General features: G+C 44.1%; 1 protein-coding gene across 6 annotated transcripts in view; it reads left to right on the forward strand.

The window, feature by feature from the left end:
- BICRAL (BRD4 interacting chromatin remodeling complex associated protein like) overlaps positions 1-14,544 on the forward strand; it is a 125,773-nt gene that overhangs the window by 82,368 nt on the left and 28,861 nt on the right. For all 6 annotated transcript variants that reach the window (XM_009205187.3, XM_031667087.1, XM_017957864.3 and 3 more), the window contains one exon: positions 1,929-3,605. In XM_009205187.3, the coding sequence (XP_009203451.2) occupies positions 1,929-3,605 (1,677 nt within the window). The remainder of the gene's footprint in view (positions 1-1,928; positions 3,606-14,544) is intronic.

The following is a 14,544-nucleotide window of genomic DNA, read 5'->3' on the forward strand; positions in this document are numbered from 1 at the left end:
CTGCCTGGAGACTATACTGAGATTACTGTGTTTGAGCCTTAGGCTCCCTTACTCTTTATAGTTGCTTTGTTCTGCTGTGGATGGTAGTCAGAAGTTGAACTGCCCAAGGTTGAATCTTTGCCCTACCACTTATTAGCCGTGTAACCTTAGATCTATCACTAAATCTCTGTGAGGGTCAATTTCCTCTTTTTTTTTTTTTTTTTTTTTTTTTTTTTTGAGACAAAGTTTTGCTCTTGTTGCGCAGGCTGGAGTGCAATGGCACAATCTTGGCTCACCGGAACCTCCGCCTCCCAGGTTCAAGCGATTCTCCTCTCTGAGCCTCCTGAGTAGCTGGGATTACAGGCATGCGCCACCATGCCCAGCTAGTTTTGTATTTTTAGTAGAGACAGGGTTTCTCCATGTTGGTCAGGCTGGTCTCGAACTCCCAACCTCAGGTGATCCACCCACCTCGGCCTCCCAAAGTGCTGGGATTAACAGGTGTAAGCCACCGCGCCTGGCCAGTTTCCTCATTTACGAAACCAGAATAACAATAGAATTACCTGAGAGGGTGGTTAAGATTAGTTGACTAGACTGTTGAAATCACTTGGTATGGTGCTTAGTAAATATTAACTTACTATCATCAGGACCTTTATTTTCTTCACCTATAAAATGGAATGGTGTTCGGAAAGTCCTTGGGATGGACAGTGCTTTTTAATGGTCGCATGTGTGTAAGGTACATAAGATCATGTCATGCAAGATATATCTGTCACAACACTGATCTCCTGTAAGGCTTGTGAATCAGTAGCATTTCTGACATTCATTTTGAATAAATAATCACTACATATGATGCCACTAAGCCCATAAAGTAGTTATTTAGCCTATCCCTCAACATTCATGATTTTTATTTAGCAACTCTCCTACTTCCATGTGAGTATTAATTCTATCTTTTCAAATTGCTTCATTCAATATGTATTTATTGGCAACTGTTTTTGCATCATGTCGGTGTAGTAGAAATATGGAAAATGCTCTGAGGCCGAGGATGGTGCCTCACGCCTGTAATCCCAGCACTTTGGGAGGCCGAAGTAGGAGGATTACTTGCATGCAGGAGTTCAAGACCAGCCTGGGCAAGATGGTGAAACCCCATCTCTAAAAACAAAAAACAAAAAAATGTAGCTGGGTATGGTGGGGCACACCTGTAGTCCCAGCTACTCAGGAGGCCGAGGTGGGAGGATCTCATGAACCCAGGAGTTCACAGCAGCAGCGAGTTTTTTTTTTTTTTTTTTGAGACGGAGTCTCGCTCTGTCACCCAGGCTGGAGTGCAGTGGCCGGATCTCAGCTCACTGCAAGCTCCACCTCCCGGGTTCACGCCATTCTCCTGCCTCAGCCTCCCGAGTAGCTGGGACTACAGGCGCCTGCCACCTCGCCCGGCTAAGTTTTTGTATTTTTAGTAGAGACGGGGTTTCACTGTGTTAGCCAGGATGGTCTCGATCTCCTGACCTCGTGATCCGCCCGCCTCGGCCTCCCAAAGTGCTGGGATTACAGGCTTGAGCCACCGCGCCCGGCCAGCAGCGAGTTATTATTGGGCCACTGCACTCCAGCCTGGTCAAAAGAACGAGACCCCAGATCAAAATATAAACTAATAAGTAAATAAAGTCTGTGGCAGTATCTCAAAAAAATGAAGCTAAGCTCTAAGTAGTCCTCAGTATGTTTGCATTATCTATCTGTTCTCTATAAAATAATTTACCAGCATGATGGATGCATATGCTTATAAACATAACATCAAGCATCATTACTATGGAAATAAAATATCAGAATAAGGTGAGCAGTTTAGAGAGTTGTGCCTGAAAAGCAGACTGTTGTGCTTTATTCCTGTTCAAAAGTAAGATTAATTTTTATACATCCTTTTCAAAGGTTACATATGCCATGTAACATACTGTTTATTTTTTTAGAATGCTGATCCTAAGTCATCCCTCAAAGGTGTAAGCAACCAGCTTGGAGAAGGGCCCAGTGATGGACTGCCACTTTCAAGTAGCCTCCAGTTCCTTGAAGATGAACTCGAGTCTTCTCCTCTTCCTGATCTCACTGAGGACCAACCTTTCGACATTCTTCAGAAATCCTTGCAAGAGGCCAATATCACTGAACAGACGTTGGCAGAAGAGGCATATTTGGATGCCAGTATAGGTTCAAGCCAACAGTTTGCACAAGCTCAGCTTCATCCTTCTTCATCAGCATCCTTTACTCAGGCTTCTAATGTTTCTAATTACTCAGGTCAGACGCTGCAGCCTATAGGGGTGACGCATGTGCCTGTTGGAGCATCGTTTGCAAGCAATACAGTGGGTGTACAACATGGCTTTATGCAACATGTGGGGATCAGTGTTCCCAGCCAGCATTTGTCTAATAGCAGTCAGATTAGTGGTTCTGGTCAAATACAATTAATTGGGTCATTTGGTAATCATCCTTCCATGATGACTATTAATAACCTAGATGGATCTCAAATCATATTAAAGGGCAGCGGGCAGCAAGCCCCATCAAATGTGAGTGGAGGGCTCCTGGTTCATAGACAGACTCCTAATGGCAACTCCTTGTTTGGGAACTCCAGTTCCAGTCCAGTAGCACAGCCTGTTACTGTTCCATTTAACAGCACAAATTTTCAAACATCTTTACCTGTGCATAACATCATCATACAAAGGGGTCTTGCACCAAATTCAAATAAAGTCCCAATTAATATACAGCCAAAGCCTATCCAGATGGGTCAGCAAAATACATACAATGTGAACAATTTGGGAATTCAGCAGCACCACGTACAACAAGGGATCTCTTTTGCTTCTGCAAGCTCACCCCAGGGCTCAGTAGGTCCACACATGTCTGTGAACATTGTAAACCAACAGAACACAAGAAAGCCAGTCACCTCACAGGCAGTGAGCAGCGCTGGGGGCAGTATTGTTATTCATTCCCCCATGGGCCAGCCTCACGCACCCCAAAGTCAGTTCCTCATACCTACAAGCCTTTCTGTCAGTTCCAACTCGGTACACCACGTCCAGACTATAAATGGGCAACTTCTTCAGACTCAACCCTCTCAGCTCATTTCTGGCCAAGTGGCCTCAGAGCATGTCATGTTGAACAGAAACTCTTCCAACATGCTCAGGACCAACCAACCATATTCTGGACAGATGCTTAACAACCAGAATACTGCCGTCCACTTAGTGTCTGGGCAGACATTTGCTGCCTCTGGAAGTCCAGTGATAGCCAATCATGCCTCTCCTCAGCTTGTGGGTGGACAGATGCCCTTGCAGCAGGCGTCCCCAACCGTATTACACCTGTCACCTGGGCAGAGCAGCGTTTCCCAAGGAAGACCTGGCTTCACCACCATGCCCTCGGTGACAAGCATGTCAGGACCTAGTCGGTTCCCTGCTGTCAGCTCAGCCAGCACTGCCCATCCTAGCCTTGGGTCTGCAGTTCAGTCTGGTTCATCAGGATCAAACTTTACGGGAGATCAGCTGACGCAGCCGAACAGGACTCCAGTACCAGTCAGTGTGTCTCATCGTCTTCCAGTTTCTTCTTCCAAGTGTACCAGCACCTTCAGTAACACACCTGGAGCAGGAACCCAGCAACAATTCTTCTGCCAGGTAATGCCCTTTCCCAAATAAATATTTGGCTGATTATAGAGTGGAAAAATGAGATGTGTATTTACTAGAATATAATTTTCATCCTAGACTCCCAATTTCTTAAAAATTTTAGGCCAGGTGTAGTGGCTCATGCCTGTAATCCCAACAGTTTGGGAGACCGAGGCTGGAGGATTACTTGAACCCAATAGTTCAAGGCCAGCCTGGGCAACATAGTGAGACCCTGCCTATACCAAAAATTTAAAAATTAGCTGAGTGTGGTGGTGCACACCTGTAGTCCCAGCTACTCTGGAGGCTGAGGCAGAAGAATAGCTTGAGCACAGGAGGTTGAGGCTGCAGTGAGCCATGATTGTACCACTGCACTGGGTGATAGAGTGAGTCTCAAAAAAAAAAAAAAATTTTTTTTTTACACTTATGACTGGTTATCTTTTTTCTTGATTTTCTTTTTTGCCAGGGGACGGGGGTAGGGGGTCTCACTCTGTCGCCTAGGCTGGAGGGCAGTGGCACAGTCATGGCTCACTGCAGCCTCAACCATCTAGGCTCAGATGATCTTCCCATCTCAGCCTCCCAGGTAGCTGGGACTACAAGCACATACCAGCACACATAACTAGTTTTTTGTATTTTTTGTAGATTTGGGGTTTCGCCATGTTGTCCAGGCTGGTCTTAAACTCCTGGGCTCAAAAAATCCCCTGGCCTTGGCCTCCCAAAGTGCTGGGATTACAGGCCACCACACCCGACCTTTTTTCGTCTTAAGTGTTTTAATCCATTGTAGAGTGGAGACTCTGGAGTTAGACTCTTGAGTTTGAATCTAAGCTTTATGACATGGAAAAAGTTAACTTGCTGCTCTAGACTTAATTGTCTCCAACAGTGAAATGGGGATAATGATACTGCCATCCCATGGAGTTATCAGGAGGGTGAAATGAGATAATCTAAACAAAGCACTTAGACATAGACCCTGGCAAATAGCAAATACTCAATAGAAGCCTGTATTTATACTTAATTAAATTCATTATGGGCATTTAAAATGAAAGCTTATTTTAGATTATTTATTTACATTGTACAGCAGGCTACTAGGACATGTGACTATGGACTTGTTGAAGATGTGGTAGCTGCTTCTTGGTTGCCAACAGGAAAGGCTCAGGGACTCAGCGTGACTCTATAGTGGGTAACTGGCCTGCAGCAGAGGGAAGCACATAAAGGGAGAAATCGAGGCACTCTCATTTGACCAAGTACCTGACCTGAGCCTGCTCTTACTATACTATTATGCAGGTTAATTACTGTGGGCAATTGGTAAACCACATAAGGATTATGTTTCTGAAAAGAATCTCAAGTGGTCATGAGCTTTAGTCCTTCACTGTCATCTACTGATACTTCGACGGCTCCATCTTTTGGTTCCCACTGATTCTGAGCATGCTCCATAGTTCCAGCTCCTCTTCTTCTCATCTGGGAGGACCCATGCCATACCCTACCTTCCACCCCTCAGTCCTGCGTTTCCCCTGCCTTTGTCCTCCTCCACATTCAGAAGGATTCAAAAACTTCTGTTTGTATATATCAACATATTTCAAAATCTTTTTTTTTTTTTTTTTGAGACAGTCTCACTCTGTTGCCCAGGCTAGCATGCAGTGGCGAAATCTCAGCGCACTGCAGCCTCTGCCTCCCAGGCTCAAGCGTTCCCTCCGCCTCAGCCTCCCAAGTAGCAGGGAACACAGGTGCGAGCCACCATGCCCAACTATTTTTGTATTTTTTTTATAGGCAGGGTTTCACCATGTTGCCCAGGCTGGTCTCGAACTCCTGGGCTCCAGCGATCTGCCCGCCTTGACCTCCCAAAGTGTTGGGATTATAGGCATTTGCCACTGTGCTCAGCCAATATCAATCTTTTAAATATATATATCAGCCAGGAGCTGTGGTTCATGCCTGTAATCTCAGCACTTTGGGAGGCCGAGGTGGGCAGATCACTTGAGGTTAGGAGTTCAAGACCATCCTGACCAACATGGTGAAACCCTGTCTCTACTAAAAATACAAAAATTAGCTGGGTGTGGTGGCACACACCTGTAGTCCCAGCTACTTAGGAGGCTGAGGCAGGAGAATCACTTGGACCTAGGAGGTGGAGGTTGCAGTGAGCCAAGATCATGCCACTGCACTCCTGCCTGGGCAACAGACTGAATGAGACTCCATCTCAAAGATTATATATATATATATGTAATATATACACATATGTATTTATATATATAATATATATCAATTTTTTAAACCATATACCTTTGACTTACTAATTTCACTAAGAATCCTAAGGAAACAAAAATTACTTATGATTAAGGATGTTCAGTTTATTTGTTTTGGTATCAAAGATATCAAAGGGGTGTATGTGTGTGTATTTGAAATAATATCAGACTTACAGAAAAGTTAAAGTTACAAGATTACTACAAAGAATTCTCACATACCCTTCACCAAGATTCCCCAAATCTTTTCTCTCCCTTTGTCTCTCTCTCTCTCTCTCTCATACACAAACACACAGACACACAGACACACAGACACACACACTTTTCAGAGTAAATTACAGACCAGATGCTGATGCTACTGACTCCTAATTACCTCAATGTGTATTTGTAAAAGCAGGGGCATTCTTCATAACCACAGTACAGTAATCAAAATTAAGAAATCAGCATTATTAAAATGCTATAACTAATCTGCAGACCTTACTCAGATTTAGTCAGTTCTCCCAGTAATGTCCCTGAGAGCACAAGATAAAACAAATTATTTGGTTTGGGTTTTGGTGTTTTAGTGTTTTTTCTTTTTTTTTTTTTTTTTTTTTTTTTTTTGAGACGGAGTTCCTCGGCTGTGTCACCCAGGCTGGAGTGCAGTGGCACGATCTCGCTCACTGCAGCTCCACCTCCGGTTTACGCCCATTCTCCTGCCTCAGGCCCGAGTAGCTGGGACTACAGGTGCCCGGGCCACCACCGCTTTCAGTTTTTGTATTTTTAGTAGAGACGGGTGTCACTCATCGCTAGCCAGGATGGTCTCGATCTCCTGACCTCGCGTGATCCACCCGCCGGCCTCCCAAAGTGCTGGGATTACAGGCTGAGCCACCGGCCGTTTTCTTTTTTCTTTTTTAGAGATGGGATCTTGCTATGTTACCCAGGCTAGACTCTCTTTTTTTTTTTTTTTTTGAGACAGAATCTCACTTACCAGGCTGGAGTGCAGTGACGCAATCTCAGCTCACTGCAAGCTCCACCTCCCCGGTTCACGCTATTCTTCTGCCTCAGCCTCCCCGAGTAGCTGGGACTACAGGCGCCCGCCACCACGCCTGGCTAATTTTTTCGTGATTTTAGTAGAGACAGGGTTTCACCGTGGTGCTAGCCAGGATGGTCTGCTTCTCCTGACTCCTCGTGGATCCGGCCCCACCTCGCCTCCCAAAGTGCTGGGATTACAGGAGGAGCCACCGCGCCTCTGGGCCTGCCAGGACTCTAGGAACTCAAGCACCTTCCCCGCCTCAGCCTCCTGAGTAACTGGAACTACAGGCTTGCCCCTGCATGCAGCTTTGTTTTGTTTTGTTTTTGTTTGTTTGTTTTCGAGACAGAGTCTCATTCTGTCGCCCAGGCTAGAGTGCAGTGGTACCATCTTGGCTCATTGCAACCACCACCTCCTGGGTTCAAGCAATTCTCCTGCCTCAGCCTCCCGAGTAACTGGGATTACAGCTGCCTGCCACCCAACCCTGCTAATTTTTGTATTTTTAGTATAGACAGGGTTTCTCCATGTTGGCCAGGCTGGTCTCAAACTCCTGACCTCAGGTGATCTGCCCGCCTCAGCTTCCCAATTTGTTTTGGTTTTTATGGTCCAGGATCCACCCAGAATCGCTATCTCATTTCACTGTCAGATTTTAAAATCTGCAACAGTTCCTCAGTCGTTCTTTGTCTTTCAGGCTATTAATATTTTTGAAGAGTGCAAACCAAATATTACTATTATTATTGTTATTGTTATTATTATTATTTTGAGACAGAGTTTTGCTCTTGTTGCCCAGGCTGGAGTGCAATGGTGCGATCTCAGCTCATCACAACCTCTGCCTTGCAGGTTCAAGCGATTCTCCTGCCGCAGCCTCCCAAGTAGCTGGGATTACAGGCGTGCGCCACCAGGCCTGGCTAATTTTGTATTTTTAGTAGAGACGTGGTTTCTCCATGTTGGCCAGGCTGGTCTCGAACTCCCATCCTCAGGTGATCTGCCTGACTCGGCCTCCTGGAGTGCTGGGATTATAGGCATGACCCACCGCGCCCAGCCAAACCAATTATTTTCTATAATGTCTCTCACTTTGGGTTTCTCTGATGCTTCCTCATGATTAGATTCAGTACATTTTTAACAGGATTGCCACAGAAGTGAAGTGTCCTCAGTGCTCAGGATGTGGATTTGTCCCATTACTGGTGATTTCACCTTGAACACTTGCTTAACATGGTGTCTTTCAGGTTTCTCCACTGTTTTTCCTTTTGTCCTTAATTAGAATCTTCCAGAAGATAATTTGAAACTCTGTAGGCATCCAGTTTCTCATCAAACTTTCACATGATAATTTAAGTTTCCATTGATGATTCCTAATTGAATCAGTTACTACAGAGCTATTACTATCATGGCCTCCAAATAGACTTTCTGATTCCTTCATTTGTTCTATACTTACTGTTGGCATTCTAATTTAAGGAACAGCTTTTCCTTTTCTTCCCTTTCCTTTTTCTTTATGTGTGAATTCTTAGATTATTATTATAATTAGTGGGTTATAAACTGTTATAATAATGTATTTTAATGCTCAAGTCTACCCACAGTTGGCAAGTGGGTGCCCCTCCAAATTGGCTGCTCATCCTTCTGACATGTTTCCATCATTTTTTGAGCACTTCCTTCAATTTCTGGCAAAACAAATGTTCTGTGTTTATCTTTTAATTTCCCTGCTCCTGCCCTAGCATCAACTATTTTTTTAAGAAGGTTTGTTCCTTCTAGTGGAGAACAATATTTAGAAACCAAGATCTGAGCATTGTGTGTGTTCATTGCTACTAAGGTCATTTCAGTTGAGAAATATGTATGTTTATACACCCAACACCTATAGCTATTTACATTTCTGTGAATCTATATTAAAAGCTATGGGTTCATACTGAGGTTCCACTCTTTTTTTTAGAGACGGAGTCTCGCCTGCCACCCAGGTTGGAGTGCAGTGGCCGGATCTCAGCTCACTGCAAGCTCACTTCTCCGGTTCACGCCATTCTCCTGCCTCAGCCTCCCAGTAGCTGGGACTACAGGCCTGCCACCGGCCTCGCTAGTTTTTGTATTTTTTTTTAGTAGAGACGGGTTTCACCGTGGTTAGCCAGGATGGTCTCTCATCTCCTGACCTTTGGTGGATCCGGCCCCATCTCGCCTCCCAAAGTGCTGCTGCTGGGATTACAGGCTTGAGCTCACCGTGTCTCGGGCCGAGGCAGTTCCAATTCTAATCCATGACTACAGAATTCATCCAAGTTTCTTTTCCATGTTTGTAACTCCCTTTCCCCTGACCCCCTTTTTTTTTTTGGAGTCAAAGTCTTACTCTATCGCCCAGGTTGGAGTGCAATGGCGCAATCTTTGCTCACTGCAACCTCCGCGTCCCGGGTTCAAGTGATTCTCCTGCCTCAGCCTCCCAGGCAGCTGGAATTACAGGCATGCGCCACCACAACTGGCTAATTTTTATATTTTTAGTAGTGACAGGGTTTTACCATGTTGACAAGGCTGGTCTCAAACTCCTGACCTCTGGTGATCCACCCGCCTCAACCTCCCAAAGTGCTGGGATTACAGGCGTGAGCCACTACACCTGGCCTGTAACTCCTTTTTCTAACAGTGAGAAAGCCAGCCCCACCATGTTTACTTATTTGTTCAATCCTAGAATATACAGAAAATAGTCTTAGAATTGCTAATCCATGTTTTTCACCATTGTAAAAAAAAAAAAAAAAAAAAAAAAACCTATTAATTACACTTCACTATTGATTTACAGTTCTGTCTTTAGCCTAAGTGTTTACAGTCAACATACTGTGTTCAAAAGTTACTTGGGGCTGGTTGCAGTGGCTCATGCCTGTAATCCCAGCACTTCCCAGCAAGCGAGGGGGGCAGATTGCATGAGCTCAGGAGCTCCAGACCAGCCTGGGTAACATGGTGAAACACTGTCTCTACAAAAAATACAAAAATTAGGTGGGCGTGGTAGTGTGCACCTGTAGTCCCAGCTACTTGGGAGGCTGAGGTGGACCATCTGAGACCGGGAAGGTCAAGGCTGCAGTGAGGGTGATTGCACCACTGCACTATAGCCTGGGTGACAGAGCGAGACCCCGTCTCAGAAAACAAACAAACAAACATAAAGAAACAAAAAACGTGCAATTAATTAGTAAGAATGTAAAACAGTTCCAAAGTAGTTTAGAGTGAAAAGCAAGTCTTTCCCCAACCTGCAGTTTCCTTCCAGAAGGCTCACTGTTTGTAGGTTCTTTGTATTCCCCCAGAGCTATCCTCTACATAGACAAGCACACACAGTGCATACACATACTTATCTGCAACACGCCATAGACATTTTCACTTAATGATAGAACTTGAGGATCATTTTATATTTGTATGTATTGATCAGCTTTATGTTTATTATAATTAATTAAGCAATCATCCATAGCATGGTCATTTCCTTTTCTTCTTTACTATATAATAAATAATGCTTCAAAGGCAGGGGGAGAAAAACACCTCTTTCTCTCTGACTCCCAAAAGTTTCAGTTATTCAAAGGTAAAAAGAAGCCTACACTAGCAGCTTCAAAGCAGCTGACTTTTTATGCCAAAAAGCATTGGGAACTAGGTCAGTTGCACTATTTCAAGTGTTCAAGTGTGTTTCTGCTTATAAGTTTTCAGGAACAAGTGAAACCCCAGGTTTATTAAAATTAAGGAACATAGCCTTGGGTACAGAATTAGTTGAAATAGTAGTATTTAGGTCAGCTACCATTTAAATTCCCGGGACACCCAGAAACACAGAAATTCTTTTCTTTCTGTGTTTCTGTGTAGTTTCTTTTCTTTTTTTTTTTTTTTGAGATGGAGTCTCGCTCTGTTGCCCAGGCTGGAGTGCAGTGCTGCAATCTCGGCTCACTGCAACCTCCGCCTCCCAGGTTCAAGCAGTTCTCTTGCCTCAGGCTCCTGAGTAGCTGAGCTTACAGGCGCACACCACCACACCCAGCTAATTTTTGTATTTTTAGTAGAGACAGGGTTTCACCATGTTGGTCAGGCTGGTCTCGAACTCCTGACCTAGTGATCCACCCATCTCGGCCTCCCAGAGTGCTGGGATTACAGGCATGAGACACTGTGCCCGGTCCTCTGTGTAGTTTCTATGTAATATTTCTTTTCTTTTTCTCTTTTTTTTTTTTTTTTTTTTTTTGAGATGGAGTCTAGCTCTGTCACCCAGGCTAGAGTGCAGTGACACTATCTCGCCTCACTGCAGCCTCCGCCTCCTGGGTTCAAGCAATTCTCCTGCCTCAGCCTCACAAGTAGCTGGGACTACAGGTGTGTGCCACCATGCCTGGCTAATTTTTTTGTATTTTTAGTAGAGACAGAGTTTCACCATGTTGGCCAGGCTGATCTCAAACTCCTGACCTCAGGTGATCTGCCCACCTCAGCCTTCCAAAGTGCTAGGGTTACAGGTGTAAGCCACCACACCCAGTTTTTCTGTGTCATATTTCTATATAAATTACTTTATAGAATGTTGTAACAAACAGAAATATAATTACCAAAGGCTTTTGGTGTTTGTATGTTTGTGGAAATGTAATTCAGTGGGTTTTGATACTATAAATGGTTAATGTTAGAGATAACTATGTTTTTAAATATAAACATAAATATAATATTGTTTTTAATATAGATAATACATTAACTTGGTTCCAAAAATCAAATGGGGCCGGGCATGGTGGCTCACGTCTGTAATCCCAGCACTTTGGGAGGCCAAAGCAGGTAGATCACCTGAGGTCAGGATTTCAAGACCAGCCTGACCAACAAGGTGAAACCCTCTCTCTACTAAATATCCAAAAATTAGCCGGATGTGGTGGCAGGCACCTGTAGTCCCAACTACTCTGGAGGCTGAGACAGGAGAATTGCTTGAACCTGGGAAGCGGAGGTTGCAGTGAGCCGAGACTAAACCGCTGCTATCCAGCCTGGGTGACAGAGCCAGACTCCATCTCAAAACAGAAAGAAAACTCAAATGGTACAGAAAGATGTATACTACAATGAAGAGTTTCCCTCCTAGTCTCGTTCCCCAGCCACCGACTTGCCATTAGGCAACCAGTGAAACCAGCTTTTATGGTGTGAGCTTAAGTTCCTTGCTCACTTTGTATTGGGAAAACTTTCAAACCCATGGACAAGTTGGAAGAGTACAGTGAATACATTCACGTGGTATCAGCAGTCATTTCTGTTTTGCAGTATTTGCTTTATTGGTGCTAAATGTCTGTAGTCGCTCTCTATGTGTATGTACACACACACATTTATACTTTATTTATATACTTTTTTCTCTTAACCATTTGAAAGTACTCTGCAAACGTCACAACTTTTTAATCCCTAAATACTTCAGCAGATGTCTCCTAGGAACAAGGACCTTTTAATACAATTATATCAAATTTCTTCCATTTGGCCCAGTAACACCCTTTACAAAAACAGTTTTTCACTTTAGAATCCAGAGAGCACTGATTTCATGTAGTTATCACATCTCTTTAGTCTGTAACAGTCCTGATCAGTTGTCTTTTTTTTTTTTTTTTTTTTTTTTTTTGAGACGGAGTCTTGCTCTGTCACCCAAGCTGGAGTGCAGTGGCGCGATCTCGGCTCACTGCAAGCTCCGCCTCTCAGGTTCACGCCATTCTCTTGCCTCAGTCTCCCAAGTAGCTGGGACTACAGGCGCCCGCCACCATGCCCGGCTAATTTTTTGTATTTTTAATAGAGACAGGGTTTCACCGTGTTAGCCAGGATGGTCTCCTGACCTCGTGATCCGCCCGCCTTGGCCTCCCAAAGTGCTGGGATTACAGGCGTGAGCCACCGTGCGGCCCCTGTTCAGTTATCTTCTAGAGTGGCCTTGTCTGACTGGACTTGTCAGACTGGAATTACGTTTTCTCATGACTCGACTTCATCAGGCTAAATGGTTTGGGCAAGACACATGTTGGTTTGTCGCATTCGTGGTGATGCTGAGTGTGGGCACTTGGTTAAGTGGCTTCTCCCAGATTTCTCCACAAGGGTCTCAAAGGTGTCTTGTTCCCTTCCTAAGAGGAAATGATCTCCAGGATAGTGCTTTGAGACCATGTGACTATTCTGTTTCTCAGCCTCTCACCCTTTGATGCCCCTCACCTGAATATTATATTGATAGTCACAAAATGATGATTTTATAATTGTAGTATCCTATCTATATTTATTGCCTGGGATTTTTCCAGAAAGAAGAGCTTTTTTGGCCAGGCACAGTGGCTCACATCTGTAATCCCTGCACTTTGGGAGGCAGAGGCAGGCAGATCACTTGAGGTCAGGAGTTTGAGACCTGCCAGGCCAACATGGCGAAACCCCATCTCTACTAAAAATACAAAAATTATCTGGGTGTGGTGGCACATACCTATAATCCCAGCTACTTGGGAGGCTGAGGCAAGAGAATCACTTGAACCTGGGAGGCAGAGGTTGCAGTGAGCTGAGATTGCGCCACTGTACTCCAGCCTGGGTGACAGAGCGAGACTGTGTCTCAAAAAAATAAATAAATAACGGATTACCTGAGGTCAGGAGTTCAAGACCAGCCTGGTCAACATGGCAAAACCCCGTCTCTACTAAAACTACAAAAATTAGCCAGATGTGGTGGTATGTGCCTGTAGTCCCAGCTGCTCGGGAGGCTGAGGCAGGAGAATCACTTGAACTTAGGAGGCGGAGGTTACAGTGAGCCGAGATCGTGCCACTATACTCCAGCACTCCAGCCTGGGCAACAGAGTAAGACCCTGTCTCAAAAAAAAAAGAGCTTTTTCTTCCTCTCCTTCCCATTTTTTTTTGAGTAGCACTGTGAACTCATAGGGATCATTACCGTGTTGTTAGAATTTTTTAAATTATTATTATTATTTTAAAAAATAGAGTCAGGGTCTTGCTATGTTACCCAGGCTGGCTCTAACTCCTGGGGTCAAGCGATCTTCCCACCTCAGCCTCCTAAAGTGCTGGGATTATAGATGTGACCTACCAGGCCTGGCCCAGGATTTTTTATGTTTGTTTTTTAGAACTTTTTATTATGAGGAATTTTAAACACAAAGTAGACAAAGCACTGTCACAAGCCCCCATGCTCCCTCAGCTTGAGTATTTACCACTCATGGCTGCTCTTGTTTCATCCACACCCCCACTGCCTTTGCGCCTGCCTGGTATGATTTTGAAGCTCACCCATCATATCAGTTCATCTGTCATATTTTAGCACTTATCTCTAAGAGATCATGTATTCTTTCTGTATTTAGTGTATTCTTTCTGTATTTAATATATTGTAATTTATTGCATTCCTCATTCTTTTTGATGCTTTAATTATCCCAAATTTGATCAATAGAAGCCTGTTTGAGCTGGCTCCTATACTTTTGACATGTTTTCACCTCCTCTGAACACGTCCTTGCTTTGTGTCACAAGACACTGTAGGACTGCCTTAGATTACCTTGCCTCAAACCTGGAATCCGCCATTCTCGAAGGAGCCTGTGAACTAAGTCTCTTTGTGCAGAGAGTAATTTATAGGATTTACACTTTCTTGTAAATGGATTAAAATTCAAAAGTCAATTACTAAGGAGACAATTTAAAATAATCTATCAAACAAAAGTAAACAAATTAGTATAGGTCCAAATCTCTCCATCATTTATTTATTAGAGATGGGGTCTTGCTTTGTTGTCCAAGATGAACTCCTGGGCTCAAGTGATCCTTCCACCTCAGCCTTCCAAATAGGTGGGATTAC

The sequence above is a fragment of the Papio anubis genome, chromosome 6 (genome assembly GCF_008728515.1).
Source record: "Papio anubis isolate 15944 chromosome 6, Panubis1.0, whole genome shotgun sequence".
NCBI classification, from domain to species: Eukaryota; Metazoa; Chordata; class Mammalia; order Primates; family Cercopithecidae; genus Papio; species Papio anubis.